The sequence below is a fragment of the Aquarana catesbeiana genome, linkage group LG01 (assembly GCF_042186555.1).
Source record: "Aquarana catesbeiana isolate 2022-GZ linkage group LG01, ASM4218655v1, whole genome shotgun sequence".
Lineage (NCBI taxonomy): Eukaryota > Metazoa > Chordata > Amphibia > Anura > Ranidae > Aquarana > Aquarana catesbeiana.
Window position 1 is genome coordinate 720,500,564 of NC_133324.1, and position 20,309 is coordinate 720,520,872.

At 43.1% G+C, this 20,309-nt stretch overlaps 1 protein-coding gene across 1 annotated transcript in view; it reads right to left on the reverse strand.

Moving 5' to 3' along the window:
- Positions 1-20,309, reverse strand: part of MGAT4D (MGAT4 family member D) — a 242,233-nt gene that overhangs the window by 75,747 nt on the left and 146,177 nt on the right. The window contains exon 9 of the mRNA XM_073604110.1: positions 17,260-17,374. Within this exon, the coding sequence (XP_073460211.1) occupies positions 17,260-17,374 (115 nt within the window). The remainder of the gene's footprint in view (positions 1-17,259; positions 17,375-20,309) is intronic.

Here is a 20,309-nt window from a genome sequence, read left to right on the forward strand (position 1 = left end):
GGGAATTGAAGTTCTTGAACAACTGGAGGGCCGTAGTTTGAAGACCCCTGACACAGATGCATGTAGATTGAAAGTGGCAGATTGTGCAGATCAGCAGTACTGATATGAAACAATAATTGAAAATAAAGGTAATACAAAACTTCAAAAATAAAAGATGAAAATATTATATTACAAAAAATGTCAAATAATTTTGATACACAGTTCTTTAGCAATTAATTGCATGTAATTCATTGAGGGTTTATGTGTACTTTATTTAAAAAAAAAAAAGTTATTTTATAGGAGTATGATCAAGTCAAGGGTTAATTTCTTTCAAATACATTTTTCTTTTATGGCATGATACTTTTTGGCTTGTTACTTTGCACATAAGTAATCGTACCAGAAATGACCACAATGAAATAATTGCAGCAAAAGCTTACATACTAGACTGCTTGTGATGTTACCTCTCGCAAACTGCGAGAGGTAATAAGTAAATAGCAGGAGAGGACCAATGAGTATGGAAAATCCTGAATGCAAACTGAAGATTGTTGCCATGGCAAGGAAGCAAAACTTTGAAAGCTACAGATAATGGCCAGATGCAGATTATCAGCAAAATATTTAAAATTTATAAAAATATTTAAAAGTTTGAATTGCAAAATTGTTAGCTTAGCAACTATACCTGTTGTGCCATTTGTTAGAGGCAGGGGCGTTGCTAGGTCTACAAAAGATCTGGGGCTAGAGCCCATAGCAGTGAAGTAAAGAGTGATATGCTTGGGCGGGCATACGCATGTATATAACATACGTGTGTGTATTATTATATATATATATATATATATATATATATACACACACACACACACACACACACTAACACTATATATAATATTAGAGCGCACATCCCCCCTTACATCGGGGTCCCTAGAGAGCCACCCCCTTACATCAGGGTCCCCAGAGAGCCTCCCCCTTACATCAGGGTCCCCAGAGAGCCTCCCACTTACATCAGGGTCCCCAGAGAGCCTCCCCCTTACATCAGGGTCCCCAGAGAGCCTTCCCCTTACATCAGGGTCCCCAGAGAGCCTTCCCCTTACATCAGGGTCCCCAGAGAGCCTTCCCATACATCAGGGTCCCCAGAGAGCCTTCCCATACATCAGGGTCCCCAGAGAGCCTTCCCATACATCAGGGTCCACAGAGAGCCTCTTACATCGGGGGGAGAGGGGGGTGGATGAAAAGGGGTGAAAGAAAAAGAGGGGGTGGCTGAGAGGGGGGTGGATGAGAGACCCTCTAACCCCGCCTGCAGTCCCTACTTTTCCCCCCAGACTTTATTACTGCTTTAAGCTACATCATAAAATAGTAAATTGAGAAATGTTGCTTCAATGGACAGATACAGTAAATGGGGTTAGGTACCATCATCCTATAATTGTATAGTGAGGAAAGGGAAGATAAGTCAAGGGCTACTCCAAGCAACGCCCTCGATCATCAGTGATAGTTAGGACTATTTCGGTACCCAAATGTACAATAAGGAATTGTTATATAAAAAAAATAGCATTTATTACAAAATAGATAAACAATACACAATTAAGAACAAGCACAAATAAGTAATTTTTGAAAAAATATTACATGACAATGACATGAAAAAATAGTTTGAGGGCCCCCACAGGTATGTGGAGACACAATGATGTGGGGATAGACGTAGTCCTCGACAAGTTTCGCGGCCTGTGCCGCTTCTTCAGGAGGCGTCACCCAAAGCATCTATAGAAAAATACAGTCTCATAATTACAATGTCATGATACTAGAAATAATAGCAAAAAAACAACAGCAAAGCAGTTAATGGCACATTTAATTTGGAGTATTTAGAATAAGTCCTGCGTGACTCACCAATGAAGGCCCTTATGGCAATAAACGGCATCAATTGAGAAACCCTGTAATAGGGTAGTCCCCCGGGGGTGGACATGGGGGGCTATTGGGAGGGACTGAAAATAAAATAAAGGGAGTATAATTATTAGGTTTAGCATGGGTTCCAGCACAAACCCAGTGCACAAGAGAAAATTGAAAAAAAGCAGCAAGGTTGGGTTAAAGGGAATAAATAGGAAGGAAAGAAAATAGGGAAAGGAAGAAAAGAATGGGAAAGAAAATGAGAGGGGGGAAAGAAAAAAGAAGAAAAGGGGAAAAAAGGGGGGACGAGGGGTGGAGGAAAGGAAGGGAGGGAGGGGTGGAGAAAAGGAAGGGAGGGAGGGGTGGAGAAAAGGAAGGGAGGGAGGGCCGGGGGAAGGAGGGAGAGAAAGGGGGGGGAGAGAAAGGACCAACCAAGAAGTGAAGGAAAAAAAACACTGATACAAAACGCTGCAGTGAACCCATGACCAAAAGAAGGTTATGTGCATGAACTGGGTAGTAAGATTACCCACCTGATAATAGTCTTAAATAGAAGTGACAACCGGGATTAAGCTCTGCACTCCAAAAAACAGCCCCAGCAGACTGTCGCTAAAAAGTCAGCACAGTCTAAAGGTGTCTGCTAGTCAGGATGGTATTGCAGTGGTCTAGAATGAAAATCAAGCAGACAATGGTAGTTAGTCTAAAAACAGATAGCTCCCATAAAAACTCCCATAGTCTGCTGTTAGTATGGGGTCATGCTGTGCTAATCTAATCTAAACAGAGAAGCCACAGCCAACCAAACCAAACACAGGGAAGGGAGAAAAAGAATACTCTGTGCTGATGAAAAAGGTCATGAGAGGCTTACCTTCCTGCAGCTAGAGAGCATGCATTCCAGGGTGTCTGCCGTCTCAAACCGGCAAACGAAAGATCGCCTTAAATGCCCCCAACCTGGAAATGCATGTGGGCTCCAGATCACGTCCGGCGCCGACGTCACCGGGTCCGACTCTCAGAGAGCGCACGCGCAAGTAGAAAGCTGCGTGCACGCACTCCCCTCAAATGAAATGATGCTGAAAGCGTCATAAGGGAAAGGAACAGGGCGGGCCGGCTAGTAAGCAGGTCGGCTCAGTCCTGGAGAGGCGCATGACCGCCACCGGGGGGAGAATAAACTCCTCGAGCCGTTTAACAACAAAGGAGAGACAAACAGGTTACAGTGGCAAAATAGAAGGCTTGTTAAAACAATGAATAGTCAATAGGGATGAGCCGAACACCCCCCAGTTCGGTTCGCAGCAGAACATGCGAACAGGCAAAAAATGTGTTCGAACACGCGAACACCGTTAAAGTCTATGGGACACAAACATGAGAAATCAAAAGTGCTAATTTTAAAGGCTTATATGCAAGTTATTGTCTTAAAAAGTGTTTGGGGACCTGAGTCCTGCCCCAGGGGACATGTATCAATGCAAAAAAAAGTTTTAAAAATGGATGTTTTTTCAGGAGCATTGATTTTAATAATGCTTAAAGTGAAACAATAAAAGTGTAATATTCCTTTAAATTTCGTACCTGGGGGGTGTCTACAGTATGCCTGTAGTGGCGCATGTTTCCCGTGTTTAGAACAGTCTGAGAGCAAAATGACATTTCTAAAGGAAAATAAGTCATTTAAAAGTACTCGCGGCTATAATGAATTGTCGGTCCCGGCAATACACATAAAAGTTCATTGATAAAAACGGCATGGGATTCCCCCAAAGGGGAACCCCGAACCAAAATTTAAAAAAAAAATGCGTGGGGGTCCCTCCAAATTCCATACCAGGCCCTTCAGGTCTGGTATGGATTTTAAGAGGAACCCTGCGCCCTGCGGAAAAAAAAAAAAAAAAAAAGGCGTGGGGTCCCCCTAAAAATCCATACCAGACCCTTATCCGAGAACGCAACCTGGCAGGCCGTGGGAAAAGAGGAGGGGGGGACGAGAGTGCCCCCTCCTCCTGAACCGTACCAGGCCACATGCCCTCAACATTGGGAGGGTGCTTTGGGTTAGCCCCCCAAAGCACCTTGTCCCCATGTTGATGGGGAGAAGGGCCTCATCCCCACAACCCTTGCCCAATGGTTGTGGGGGTCTGCGGGCGGGGGGGCTTATTGGAATCTGGAAGTCCCCTTTAACAAAGGGACCCCCAGATCCCGCCCCCCTCGTGTGAAATGGAAGAAAAAAAAAAAAAAACGCACGCCGCCTACGATCTGCCTCCATGGGAGGCACCCGTTGTAATGACCGGCCTCTCAGGTGACAGCCCCGTTATAACTGAGGGCGGGGCATAATGTTGCCGGGTGACCCCGCCCCCTCTGACGCACGGGGACATTCCTATGGCTTCCCTGTAGCGTCAGAGGGGGCGGGGCAACCCGGTTACGTAACAGATTGACCCCGCCCCCTCTGACGCTACGGGAAAGTAACCTCGAATCAATAAACGTTCGTGTAGAGAGTTTGCCTGGGTACGGAAATCCCCGTCCTCTGTGCAGTTACGTCTCAGTCTTAAATACTGAGCGTATAGAATGCTGCGGACCAGAGGGTGAGGCATGAAGGAGCGTGTTGCCTGCTGTAGGCTTACGGAACAAGTAAGTAATAAGTTTATCCGAGAGATTTTTAGTAAATTTTAAATCCAGGAAGGAAATACTACACTTATCATAAATTAAAGTAAAATGTAGGTTGCGCTGGTTAGAATTCAGGATTTGAATAAACTCCTTTAGGAGTTGTTTAGCGCCTGTCCAAATGACAAACAGGTCATCTATAAACCTGTACCAGCAAAGTACATGGTTCAAAAATGATTGTAAAGATTCATCTTCGGGGGTGTGGTCTGGACATGGCCGAGTAAAGACATGTGCTGACAGAGCTCCCGGCCCTATCCTGCCTATGCTGGCCTTTTCCTAGCCAACTTACTCGGTATGTACTCAGCAGGCAAGCGGAAGGGTAAAAGCAGCAGAAAACCAAAGCAATCACAGCCACAGAGAGGAGAAATCCAGAGTTATTTCTCATAAATGCCAGAGAGCTCCCCGGCTGCCAAAATGGCGGACCTAGACCCTCTTACCCACGAGGCACAGCCATCTCAAGAATTACCAGCGTCCCCAGCAGTTTCAGTGGGATCTGATACCCTCTCGGACACACCGACAATGCTCCGTACAGATCCTCAGGGCTCATACCACCAGCCTCTTACCTTAAGAGCAGATGCAGAATTGAGAACCATACTTCAGGTACTACCAACGAGGTCGGACATTGAAACGCTCACTGGCAGACTGGAGGCCGCACATCGTAAAGACATGGACGCAGTCAAACAAGATGTCAGGGCAGTAACAGATCATCTGGAGGTGGGTGAAGCCTCAGTCCTTGCACTAGAATGCAGAGTAACTGCTCTGGCATCTCAACAGACATCTCAAGCCACCTCAGCGATATCTTTACAACTGCAACTGGAAGAGCTAGAGGATAGGAACAGGAGAAATCATTTACGCATTCGGGGTCTTCCAGAAGCAATGGGGCGGAAGATTTAACTGACTCTACCCTTGCCATCTTCAGAGAGATAGCGGGGGAGGCATATCCAACAAACATGTCATTTTACCGCATTCACAGAGCCCTAGGCCCCCGTTCCTCTGATCCGGAAATGTCGTGGGATGTGATCTGTCGGGTACACCACTACTCCCACAAGGAAACAGTCCTGAGGAAAGCCTGGGAGAAAGGTGACGCTGCATTCGATGGCGCCCCACTGAAAATCTTACTTGACCTCTCGAGAGTGACTCTACAACACAGGGCGATACTTCGACCAGTGCTGGATCTTGCCAGACAAGCGGGGGTTACTTACTGTTGGGGCTTCCTCCTATCCACCACATTCAAAAGAGAGCACAGATTTTTCACGCTTTGCAGGCCAGCAGATCTACCAGATCTATTTGGCTTCATGAATGTGAATCCCATTGAGATGCCAGACTGGCTGCAACTCCTGCTGCGATCGACCGGCCGCTCTAATCAACCCACCGCCCGGAGGAATTTCTCACCCAGACCGCAGAGAAGCCGGCACCGCTCCCGTTTGACATCGCCTGAAGGGTCTCGGGAAACCTAAGACCCGCACCTCACAGAGGACTATCACCTGCACCTTTTTAAATTGTTATATATCCAGTTGTTGCCCTCATCCTCTTCAACATCCTACTATCCCACATTGTATCACTAGATGCGGGACTCGGCTTCCCGAGTGGATATTATGGACACAATCGGCACGGGACCACACAGTTCCCCAACTAAGGTACAGTACTACCTCATGTACATTACAGGTGTTTGCCTAGCAGATATCTTAACCCTAATGTGAAACTGCATTACGGTGTCTGCTATATTAGACATCAGTTTGAAAAAGGGGAAAAAAACAGCCACCCACTGGTAAAATGTGAGGGGGTCTCTGAAATTATTGGGGATGCCTCCAAACCGTACCTGATATAGTTAGCAGTGTAAAAATGGAGACACCACACTGAAACACACAGAACTGTATGGAATTTAAACTTTTATAGAATTATAATTCAGTGCTTAAGAATACGTTGGGTGTATACCTGTGGCGGGAGGGATCAGATGCCGGAGGGAGATTATCTGGTTGCAACTCTCAAGTCTCATCTAGAAAAGTTTTGAAGCCTTAATTTTTTTTCTCCGTTCACTGAATGAATTTTTCCTCCAAATTGATGGTGCCTGGGTGAGCTTCTATCCGGGGGATGAGCCGGGTTAATCCTTCTGGTGCTCTGATCTCTCCCGCTATACGTGATTAACGCTGATATACTGCTCGGAAATTTATGAAGAGCTACCGACATGACAACAATTATTTATCATCTTTACAAAATCTAGGAAGTCCTCCGGTCTCACCTTTCTTCTCTTGTATGTTATCTGAGAGGGAAGAAGGGGAGGATGCTGAGACGAGCAGACGAAGAGAACCCTCTAGGATGAAAATTTCTAAAGGTCGGTGAGGTCTCCCTCATCTGCCCGCTAATTAAAGATAGTTTATAATGTTGGCTTAGAAGTGGGGAGATCTGAGAAACTGTGCAGAGGGGAATGTGTAACCAGCCAAGAAAGCTGAGGTTGCAGAGATACCATCTAGGATGTAACCCCAGGAGTACACCCTCCCCGTGAGAGGAGGATAATCTGGGTAATCCAGACACCACAAGAACTCCTATTGATGATGCCAGTTAGGATATATAACATACAACGTTACTAAAGGTGTTAATTTTGTATCTATAGAGATCTCTCTAGTCTTCCTTCCTTTTTGTATTTTTATAACTGTATACCGTTATTTGTTACTCAGGCTGGGGTAGCGGGGTGAGGCTGGGTCAGCTCTTCTTGGACTGATCCACCCTCTCTCCCACTTAGGTTGAAGCACAAAGCCTCGACAATTACTGAGGAGTGCTTCATTGAAAATATTTCTCGTTGATATAGTTGATTGAGAAAGCAGTGATTTACTGAATACCATTTCATATCCTACTTTCTCCTTTTTTCTTTTCTTCCTACTCTATCCCCCCCCCTCCCTACCCCGGATTCCGATGACGATGGATTCCAGCTCGATAATTTCACAAAACGCGAAAGGCTTAAATATACTTGAAAGACGGCGTATGCTGCTTACCGACTTACGCAGAACCAGAGCTGATGTAGCTTTCATCCAAGAGACCCACTTTAGAACAGACAGACCACCGAACCTTAAAAATAGATTTTATCCTATTGCTTATCATGCTACTAATGTTGCCGCCAAATCTAAAGGAGTTTCTATACTCCTTTCTAGTAGGGTACCCTGGACTTGTCATGCAACACTGATAGATGATACTGGCCGGTACATATTTATAAAGGGAACCATTGGTAACTCACGGGTAATGTTTGCCAACATATATGCCCCCAATGACTGCCAGGATGTTTTTATCCACCGGGTATTGGAGTTATTACTAGATTTCTCTGAAGGCCAGTTGATCCTAGGAGATTTTAATATACCTTTGCACCCTTCAATGGATACGTTGTCAGGCCTGTCCTCTGTCCACACTGGCACCCACAGACTAATAACACAAGAGTTACATAAAAACCAAACTAGTGGATGTCTGGAGACTACACCACTCCGGGGAACGAGACTACACGTTTTACTCCTCCCCACACAAGGTGTATTCACGAATTGATTACTTTCTGATCCCTCACCAACAATAACAAGCAGTAATTAAATGTGACATAGGGAACATCACATGGTCAGACCATGCTCCCTTATCAATACAGTATTTCACTCTCGACAGTCCAGACCACTAAAACTCGGTTTTGGAGATTAAATGAAAGTCTTCTACAAAACCCAGAAGTCTTAGCGGATGTTGCTAATGGGTTGAAACATTACTTTTCCGCTAATGACCAACCAGAATGTGATCCGGGTATCCTATGGGAAGCCCACAAAATGGTAATCCGAGGAGTACTGATCAGACACGGTGCACGAATAAAAAGGGAGCGCGAAAAACAATTAACTATGCTTCTCAACAAAATACACGAGCTGGAATCAAAGCAAAAACAAAAGCCTACTCCACCGTTGGAGAAGGAACTATTGTCCCTTTGGCAGCAAATAGTAGACCTCCTACAATACAGAGCTAAAGCGGCATTGCAGTTTTGCCGCAAACTTTGTTATGAATCCGGAAACTAATGCGGGAGACTATTAGCGAAATCAGTCAGAGGCCACAAATCTAGTACATACATACCTCAAATTATATCCTCCTCAGGACACAAGGCAACCCTCCCAAGTGAGATAGCAAAAGAATTTAAAGACTACTATTCGACCCTATACAATCTCCCGCAGGGAACGGCGACTCCGGCAGCAATAGCTGAATACATTGCTTCATCTCAGATGCCACAACTTCCTCCTAGACAACTGGCATAAAGGATTACATTCATGGTTCGGTAGATGTAACCTTATTAAAATGAGTATACTCCCGAAATTCCTACACCTGTTCAAAGCCCTACCGATACAAATTCCATCACATTTTTTCAATCAAGTACACTTTCTTTTTACCAAATTCATCTGGGCACACTCAAAACCCTGTCTCCCTAGAAAATATCTTACGTTACCCAAACATTACGGGGGACTGGCCCTCCCGGGTGTGAAGAAGTAATTCCTGGCAATACACTTGGGGAGAATCATAGATTGGAACCGACACAAAGCACATAAAATGCGGGTACAGCTAGAACAGGCCCAGACGGTTGTCCCTTTAAAGGGAACTGTGTGGTGCTCCACCGACCTTCCTAACACATTGAAATCCCATCCTCTAATTGGAGCCACAATACAGCTAGGGTCAAAAGCCATCACTTCAAATCTACTCTCCACCGCAGAATCCCCACTGTTCCCTATTTTAGGTAACCCAGCATTCCCTCCGGGAGTTGGTAGATCGGTATTCCTATCACTTTCCCAGGCAGATCGAGATCCCGCCTCCCATTTTCTAGAGGGGGATCATTGGCCCTCCCTTCCATCCCTGATGGATGAACATGGGCGCTTCCAACTTTCTTTTTGGAGCACGATACAATTACACCATTTTCTACACTCTCTAGCAGATCCTAGCCATTATAACCGGACCTTGACGGAATACTGTGGGGAAAATGGCACTCTGCCACAAGTGCTATCCAAGACTTATGCGCTACTCAATAACCCACCCGAACAACCACAATTGTCCTTTTTACAGAAATGGGAAACAGATCTGAACCGCACCTTTACAGTGGCGAAACAACAATCTATTCTTAGACTTTCCTTAAAATCATCAATATGTACGCAACTGTAAGAAAACCAATTACAAAATTTTGACTAAGTGGTATTATACATCACAATTGTTACACAAGTACTATCCGAACACCACAGACAGGTGTTGGAGGTGCCAGGCAGACAGAGGATCACTCTTTCATATCTTTTGGACATGCCCTAAGCTAAAAGGATTTTGGACAACTGTTAGGAATATAACCCAGAAATTTACAGAATACATTATCCCAGACGATCCAGCCTTCTTCCTACTCCATGTCACCAAAATCCCAGCTAAAAGATAAAAAAAATCCATAGTGCGACACTTACTGAACACTGCCAAAGTATGTATCCCCCTATTCTGGAAACAGCAGATGCCTCCCCCAGTTGGTACTTGGCTGCGTAAAATAGAAGACATAAAAAGGCTGGAAGACCTAATCCTCACAGAGCAAAAAAAACAGGAAAAACTTTCTAAAATGTGGAGATTGTGGAATATATTCATTCTATCCGATTAAGGGATTTCACTACTCAGCTCTTAGATAGATAAATAGAAGATGCAGGCTCACTTACACATACAACTGATGGAAACCCATTATCAGCCAGATCCACTCAATCCTCCCCTCTACCCCTCCTCTCTCCTCTTCTACTCTTGCACCCCTAGCTCTCTCTTTTCCCTCTTCTCTTCTTAATACAGCCAGTTTGGTTTTAGCTGCTTTGTTCATTCTTACAAAAATATAACTACAGGGACTAGACGGCATAAAACTGAAGTCTGTAACAACTCGGCACAGTTAGCCATCGAATGCAACTACTGAATATACCTGAAATACACCGTCCTGTAGATGCATTGACTACATAGACAGATAATGAAAAAGTATAAATGTAACTGACTTTTCCATGCTACTATTGTACTTGATTGATGCCTTCCATGTACACTAAACCAATACAAATTTATATTTAAAAAAAAAAAAAAAAGATTCATCTTCAAAAACCGACCTCTCCCAGCCTCCCAGATAAAAGTTTGCATAGGAGGTGGTACAATGGCTACTCCCTGGATTTGCAGAAAAAGCTGGTCCATGTATACATAATAATTTTTGGTAATATGAATTTCAAAAGTCTCCTATTTAAGTATGTCTTCGTCTGTAAGACCCTCCCAGAATGCTCCAACTAAACATCGGAACATTTAATAACTTAAATTCATCAATACCCAGATGCCACGGGTGCCAACTTTTTATACCCTGCCCAAAACCCATAAAAACCTTACTACACCACCCAACCGACCGATAGTTTCTGGCACAGGGTCCTTGACCGAAAATGCCAGTAAACTTGTTGACACATTTCTCATGCCGCATGTCCTTGGTTTACCCTCATACATTAGGGATACCACGGACCTGCTTAGACACATTGAGGATGTACAGATCCCTCCGGACGCCCTCCTCGTGGCCATTGATGTCGAGGCACTGTACTCGAGCATCCCCCACGAGCAGGGAGTCCGGATGGCTGGTACATTCCTAATGGAACAGGACCAGACAACATGGGCCCTGAATAACTTCATTTTGAGATTTTTGGAGTTCATACTTACCAAAAATCATTTTGTATACATGGACCAGCTTTTTTTTACAAACCCAGGGAGTCGCCACGGGCACGTCTTGTGCCCCTTCCTATGCAAACCTTTATCTGGGAGAGGTTGATTTTTGGAGATGAATCTTTACAATCATTTTTGAACCATGTACTTTGCTGGTACAGGTTTATAGATGACCCGTTTGTCATTTGGACAGGCACTAAACAATTCCTAAAGGAGTTTATTCAAATCCTGAATTCTAACCAGCTCAACCTACATTTTACTTTAATTTATGTTGAGTGTAGTATTTCCTTCCTGGATTTAAAAATTACTAAAAATCTCTTGGGTAAACGAATTACTGACTTATTCTGTAAGCCTACAGCGGGCAACATGCTCCTTCATTCCTCTAGCTCCCATCCCCACCCTCTGGTCTGCAGCATTCCATATGCTCAGTATTTAAGACTGAGACGTAACTGCACAGAGGACGGGGATTTCCGTACCCAGGCGGACTCTCTACAGGAAAGTTTATTGATTCGAGGTTACAGCCGCACTAATTTCAGAAAGGCCTTTAATAAAGCATTTGCCCGAACCCGACAATCCTTATTATATGGCTCCCTCCATCCAGAACGACCTCCAACAGTCAAAATTGTGACCAAATTTTCGATCCATCATCATCAACTTTGCAAACTTTTATCTGAGCACTGGCACCTTTTAACGGAACATCACATACTGGGCAAATATGTGAGGCCTACTCCTGAGCTTGTGTTCAGGAAAACTACTACCCTTAGGGACAAATTTAAAAGTAGCCACTACAAGGCCCATCCACGCCCAATGGAGGGTTCTCGTGGAACTTTCAAATGTGGCCATTGTCCATGTTGTCTGTGGATACAGGAAGGTCAAACTTTCACCCTCCCCAACGGGGAAATCTTTTTCCCTCTACAGAATGCCAATTGTGGCACTAGAGGGGTCATATATACCTGAAGGCGTTTTACGTAGGTAAAACGATCAGGGAATTGCGTCAAAGATTGGGTGACCATCTGTACCATTCAATTAATGGCAAGCTCACAAAGGTTGGTTATCATATAGGGATTTACCATAGATTTCAACCTGAAATTGTGAAATTCTTTCTACTTGAAGTGATTCCACAAGACCCGAGAGGTGGCGATTGGGATTGCAAAATCCTAAGACGGGAGTCTATATGGATTGAATGACTCAACACTCTTACACCTCCGGGCCTTAATGAGGCACATTCTTACAAATATTTTCTTTATTATTCTGTACAATTTCAATGCCCCTTTGTAATTTTCCTTCGTCCATTTTTCAAAATTTCTCCTTTTTTAGTAACTTATGTCCTGGTTCTCCCCCTCTTTCCCTCCCTCCCCCTTCCCTTTTTCCTGCCTTCTACCCAGCTTTGCCCGTCTTCCCTAGTATACGCCATTGACCCATATTTGGGAATTTTAGCTCTACTAATGCTTGTTTATTAACAACCTATGTATCTATATATTTTTGTTTTCCAGATTAACTAATACTGTTAGATAAATATGGTGAGATGTTTTAGATTGAAGAACATTTGCTTTAAAATTGTTAATCATCATTTATCAATCACATGGTTATGTTCCAGTTCAGAGATTCGGTGGTATTTATCGCCGCTCTCTGGCATTCATGGCACATTTCCCATTTGACTATTCATTGTTTTAACAAACCTTCTATTTTGCCACTGTAACCTGCGTGTCTCTCCTTTGTTGTTGAACGGCTCGAGGAGTTTATTTTCCCCGCGGTGACGGACATATGCCTCTCCAGGACTAGGCGGACCTGCTTACTAGCCGGACCGCCCTGTTCCTTCCCCTTATGATGCTTTCAGCGTCATTTCATTTGAGGGGAGTGCACGCGTGCAGCTTTCTACTTGCGCGTGCGCTCTGTGAGAGTCAGACCCGGTGACATCGGCGCCAGACGTGATCTGGAGCCCACATGCATTTCCGGGTTGGGGACATTTAAGGCGATCTTCCGTTCACCGCTTTGAGACGGCAGACACCCAGGAATGCATGCTCTCCAGCTCCAGGAAGGTAAGCCTTTCATGACCTTTTTCATCAGCACCGAGTATTCTTTTTCTCCCTTCCCTGCTGTGTTTGGTTTGATCAGCTGTGGCTTCTCTGTTTAATTAGATTAGGACAGCATGACCCCATACTAACAGCAGAAAATGGGAGTTTTTATGGGAGCAATCTGTTTTTGGACTACCATTATCTGCTTGATTTTCATTCTAGACCACTGCAATACCATCCTGACTAGCAGACACCTTTAGACTGTGCTGACTTTTTAGCGACATTCTGCTGGGGCTGTTTGGAGTGCGGAGCTTAATCCCGGTTGTCACATCTATTTAAGGCTATTATCAGGTGGGTAATCTTACTACCCAGTTCATGCACATAATCTTCCTTTAACCATGGGTTTACTGCAGCGTTTTGTATCGGTGTCTTTTTTCCTTCACTTCTTGGTTGGTCCTTTCTTTCCCCTCCTTCCCTCGGCCCTCTCTCCCTCCCCCCCCCCCCCACGTCCCCCCTTTTTTTCCCTTTTTTTTCTTCCCCCCCTTTTTCTTTCCCATTCTTTTCTTCCTTTCCCTATTTTCTTTCCTTCCTATTTATTCCCTTTAACCCAACCTTGCTGCTTTTTTTCAATTTTCTCTTGTGCACTGGGTTTGTGCTGGAACCCATACTAAACCTATTATTACTTCCTTTATTTTATTTTCAGTCCATCCCAATAGCACCCCCATGTCCGCCCCCGGGGGACTACCCTATTACAGGGTGTCTCAATTGATGCTGTTTATTGCCATAAGGGCCTTCATTGGTGAGTCACGCAGGACTTTTTCTAAATACTCCAAATTAAATGTGCCATTAACTGCTTTGCTGTTGTTTTTTTGCTATTTATAGTATCATGACATTGTAATTATGAGACTGTATTTTTCTATAGATGCTTTGGGTGATGCCTCCTGAAGAAGCAGCACAGGCTGCGAAACTTGTCTATCCCCACATCATTGTGTCTCCACATACCTGTGGGGGCCCTCAAACAATTTTTTCATATCATTGTCATGTGATATTTTTTCAACAATTACTTATTTGTTCTTGTTGTTAATTGTGTATGGTCTATATTTTGTAGTAAATGCTATATTTTTTATATAAAACAATTCCTTGTTGTACATTTGGGTACCAAAATAGTCCTAACTATCACTGATGATCGAGGGCATTGCTTGTAGTAGCCCTTGACTTATCTTCCCTTTCCTCATCATACAATAATAAATAAATGACAGATCTGCAATAAATCATACCCACGAGCCGTGACCTCAAAATGAATTCTAAGTGGATGTATACAATGAACCATTACAGCAGCTATCCTTATCAGATCATATGATCGTGATGATCGTCACACTAATGATGGTCATGCTAGCTTAGCAAAGCTGAGCTTTAATGATTATGAAATATTCAATTGATCGGATTATGGCTCAAATAATAAGCTAGAATGCTGCATAAGTAATAGTTACTCATATACCCAAAAGAAGATTAAAAACTCAATACATAGTTCATCCAACAAGGTCAAACTAACCATAAACAACAAAGAACTTGTTGTTTTAGAATGTGACCAGGTTTGTTACCACAAAGGCAAGATGACCTAATCTCTTTGTGACAATCATTTTACAGAATTGTCTGCATAAAAGTAATGCTCTAAACTCCAAGCATGTGTTTTTATTTTTTATCTTTAAGTAATGTTTTTATTTCTGGCCAATCTTCCATAGGCATGGTCCTATAGAGGGATACACCCAAACTCTGCTGTGAATCTTTGCAGCTCTGTTAGTGTTACCCTTTTTTGTTTTATTTCCCTTCTTGCCAGTCAGTGAGTTTTGGTGGGTGGTCTACTCTTGTCAGCTGATAACATTTATATGATATTCAAAAGATTATCTGCATTTCAAGCTATGCTGGCCACATGTGTATAGTATACGTGTATAGTATATGGGTGAGGGCACAAGCATTCATGAACACAAAAATTAACCTAAATTAGCAGGGTTTCCTGCAGTCAGAGTATAAGCAAGAAGGTTGAAGGAGGCTGGTCTTAGCCTCCGAAACGCATTTCCCGACAGCCCTAGCGGTTTGACAGGTGTCTCAGCAGTGTCTGCAAGGTCTCTTGGAGGCAGCTTCAGTGATCCTGTGATCTTCACGGCTCCTGTGATCCTCACAGCATTACCAGAAGAGGAGTGGTTGAGGCTGCTGTGATCCAGCCATCCACATTTACTGATCCTTGAACACAACACTGACTACAGAGACACGCTCATACTTCTTCACACTTGTGATTGCAACTTTTATTTGCATTTCTTCTTCTTAATAAACCTGATTACCACATTATGCTCTGCTTGGTGACCACCTCTCTCTTCTGTTTGCAGCCACTGGGTTTTCAGCCTGACGTAGGAGGCAGCCTTGCACAGCCTTTATTTACTCCTTAATTAGTAGTTGCCCACAGCCTCCGGATTATAGCTTCTGAGAAGTAATTTGTTTCATTGTTTTTGTTATGGCAGTGGTCTCCAAACTGCAGTCCTTTGCCTGCTTTTATCTGGCCCTTGGGGCACTATTCCTCCCACTGACAATTATTGGGCACTGTTCCTTCCATTGACACCATTGATGGGGCACTATTCATCCCACTAAAACCAATGATGGAACATTTTCTACTTCCACTGGCCACAGTCTGCCCCCCCCTAAATCCTAAAGGACAGTAAATGGACCCTCTGTTTAGAAAGTTTGGAGACCCCTGGTTTATGCTATCCACTTTGGATAGACATTATGTTTACTGTTAAATTATACTAGTTAACTTTCAAGGAGTTACATTTGTTTCCAGCTAAGTGTCATTTTATCCCCTTTATGGTACATTTACTTTCCATGTTGGAGGAGCGCCAGACAATTTTTCTTTATAAGTAAATTTTCAGAACTTCGTTATAGTCATCAAAAGAGCCAGTCCATTACATATGGCTGAACAGCAACAGTTTTACTTAAAGTAAATAGAACAAGTTTTTATGTTATAAAACCTCACTTGTATTCCTATATATTCGTTGTATGGATGCTTTTTCTGCAGGTATGCTGTACTTTGAAATGTCAGCCCAAAATAGGCTGTTTTTTTTATTTAAAAGAAAAATTTCCCTTTCATACATGACTGGGTATTCAGAGTGAGTATCTTACTTACCAACATTTACTTTAGGTAAACAGCTTTAAAAAGTGTTACTAAACCCACAACAGTAAAATCAGTCTGTATATGTAATAAAGCATGACTGTTATACTCACTGTGGAACCTAAAGGGTTAATCCTCTGCATTGTGTATAAAGGCTGTGTGGTCCTCTGTTCTCTGATCCTCTTCTTTAACTGACTCCGACCGATCATGTGATAGAACAGAGCCTTAGGAGTCAGGCTGCATATGCTCAGTTTGGTATGTATTGCTAGAGATTTTTAGTTTTTTTCTTGGGAGAGTGCATGTGATCAGCACAGGGCCAATCAGCAATGTCCAGACAGAGGATCAGGGGAGAATGAAAACTCCTCCTACAAGCTTTAACCCGACACTGATAGAAGTCACAAGACTGCTATATACTGCTGATGAGAAAAGGTATTTAGCAGTTTATAATTACTAAAATAATTGCATTTCCATGTTCTGTGTACTGTAAGAGACCAGATACAGTAAATGCAGATTCTGGGTTCAAATAACACTTTAAATAACCCTCAATGTATTACTGGACATTAAACCTCATTCTCCCCTCTGTTCGTATGGCCATTTTATTCTCATGTGCTTGTGATCTTTTTACCTGTTAGATTTATACTTCTGGTCTCCAATGCCAATAACTTCTTCATTCTTCCCGTTTCTTAATCAATTTTTTTTTTTATGAATGTTTGTACAATTTTACCTATATTTTATTACCCTTACAGCATTTCATTAAACCCCCTTAAATAGAACATTTGCCCATGTATTTACAGTCCACATATCAAAGTCTCAGTGGGAAAAAATGCAGGAGGCACCTAATATAGTAAATTGAAAATGGTCTACTAACATATTTAAATAAACTGCCAGTGAGGTCTAAATACAAGCCTTTATACTCACCAATGAAGCCTAACTGTGAAAATTCAAGTATTAGCCAGTCGTCTGAGCTCTGCTGGGTGGCAAAGTCTTTCAAAGACTGGAAAAATTGTGGCTTGGCAACAACGTCATCCTCCAGCTGCATGAATGCAAAATAAGAAGACAATACCACATTATCAAGCAGAAAGTGCCCAATCCTAAAAAAGTAACATAAGACATTAAAAACAGCAGTGACAGATAATAGTTATTGTCAAATACCAAGTTAATAGATGTATGCTAAACACTAAGGAGAGTACAATATAATACACACACATATATATATATATATACACACACACATATATATATATATACACACACATATATACACATACACACACACACGGTGGGGACGGAAAGTATTCAGACCCCCTTACATTTTTCACTCTTTGTTATATTGCAGCCATTTGCTAAAATCATTTAAGTTCATTTTTTTCCTCATTAATGCACACACAGCACCCCATAGTGACAGAAAAACACAGAATTGTTGACATTTTTGCAGTTATTAAAAAAAGAAAAACTGAAATATCACATGGTCCTAAGTATTCAGACCCTTTGCTCAGTATTTAGTAGAAGCACCCTTTTGATCTAATACAGCCATGAATCTTTTTGGAAAAGATGCAACAAGTTTTTCACACCTGGATTTGGGGATCCTCTGCCATTCCTTCTTGCAGATCCTCTCCAGTTCTGTCAGGTTGGATGGTAAACGTTGGTGGACAGCCATTTTTAGGTGTCTCCAGAGATGCTCAATTGGGTTTAAATCAGGGCTCTGGCTGGGCCATTCAAGAACAGTCACGGAGTTGTTGTGAAGCCACTCCTTCGTTATTTTAGCTGTGTGCTTAGGGTCATTGTCTTGTTGGAAGGTAAACCTTTGGCCCAGCCTGAGGTCCTGAGCACTCTGGAGAAGGTTTTCGTCCAGGATATCCCTGTACTTGGCCACATTCATCTTTCCCTCGATTGCAACCAGTCGTCCTGTCCTGCAGCTGAAAAACACCCCCACAGCATGATGCTGCCACCACCATTCTTCACTGTTGGGACTGTATTGGACAGGTGATGAGCAGTGCCTGGTTTTCTCCACACATACCGCTTAGAATTAAGGCCAAAAAGTTCTATCTTGGTCTCATCAGACCAGAGAATCTTATTTCTCACCATCTTGGAGTCTTTCAGGTGTTTTTTTTTTAGCAAACTCCATGCGGGCTTTCAAGTGTCTTGCACTGAGGAGAGGCTTTCGTCGGGCCACTCTGCCATAAAGCCCCGACTGGTGGAGGGCTGCAGTGATGGTTGACTTTCTATAACTTTCTCCCATCTCCCGACTGCATTTCTGGAGCTCAGCCACAGCGATCTTTGGGTTCTTCTTTACCTCTCTCACCAAGGCTCTTCTCCCCCGATAGCTCAGTTTGGCCAGATGGCCAGATCTAGGAAGGGTTTTGCTCATCCCAAACGTCTTGCGATTGGGCCAGAAGCCTGCACTAAGCTAAAAGTCAGATTTTAGGCATTCTCTGCAACAAAATATCCTCTGCAATAGAAACCGGCTGTCACATTGGTGAGCCGGAGAGGTGCAGGGGGACGCTGCATCTGTAACATGTTACCCAGAACATGAGTGGAACGTTAAAAAAAGGTGAACTTATCCTTTAACCACTTGCCGCCCACACGTCATATGATGTTGCAGACTTACAGGCATCATTCAGATATCTTCTTTTATAGCCAGAGATTCCCTGCACCGTAAAAAATCGTAGCAGCTGTTCAGCCGCTTGCCTATTTTTATAGGCGGCGGAAGGGGAAACCCTCCCCCCGCTGCCCTCCGATCCTTCTACCGTCTTCCCCATGCAAATCAGTGAGCTGGAGAAGGAATCTGCCGTCACTGGAAGGTCACCATAGAGAATAACGCAGGCCAGATGGTCCCTGGCAGTCTGACCTTTCAGAGGCCAGGCGCGACGTTATGACATCACGCCCAGCCTCTGCAGTTCCCTCAGTTGGGAAGCCGAGATCGGGGGTTATTTTTTTCCTTTGTTGATTTCAGGCTTCCTGGCCTATAGGAGAGATCTGGGGACTTATAGACCCCAGATCTCACTGCAAAGAGAACCTATCATGCCCTATTCCGATTAAAAGGGAAGTTTACATTCCTTGTAATAGAAATAAAAGTGATAAAAAAAAATGGAAAAGGAAAGTGGAAAAAATAAAAGCAAAATAAATTAAAAAAATACATTTAAAGCACACATGTGAGGTATCGTCGTGAATGTTAGAGCGAGAGCAATAATTCTACCACTAGACCTTCTCGGTAACTCTAAACAGGTAACCCATACATTTTTTTTAAAGCATCGCCTATGGGTGTCTTAAGTACCGAAGTTTGACGCCATTCCATGAGTGTGCGCAATTTTAAAGCATGACATGTTAGGTATCCATTTACTCAGCGTAATATCATCTTTATGCAAAAAAAATGGGATAACTTAAGTGTTTTTTGTTTTTTTTTTATGCATGAGTTTTTTTTCCAAAAAAAAAAAAAAAAAGCTTTGAAAAATTGCTGCGCTAATACCGTGTGAGATAAAAAGCAATGACCACCATTTTATTCCCTAGGGTCTCTGTTAAAAAAAACATATATAATGTTTGGGGGTTCTGAGTAATTTTCTAGCAGAAAAATTCAGATTTTTACATGAAGAAGTTTCAAAATTGGCCTGGGTGGCAAGTGACTGAGAAACAGATGCACATGAAGCACTAATAGATCTGCTAGAGTGCAACTTAAAGTGATACTAAAGCTAAAAATGTTTTTTTTTTACCTTAATGCATTTCTTTTATTAAGGTAAATGTTTTCTATACCTCCGTCCTCCCGCCTTCCCTGTGTAAAGGGGAAGAGAGAGGAGAATAGATCCAGCCCTGTGCACGGCCGCATCTCTTCTCCCCTCTCTTCCTCTTCAAATAGGGCTCCTGCTGCTGTCAAATAGAGTGCAAGGAGAAAGTGGGGGGCTCCATAGACACACAGCTAAGGAGCAAGCGGACACTGTGTGCTCTCATAGCAAACGGCTTTCTATGGGGGCACT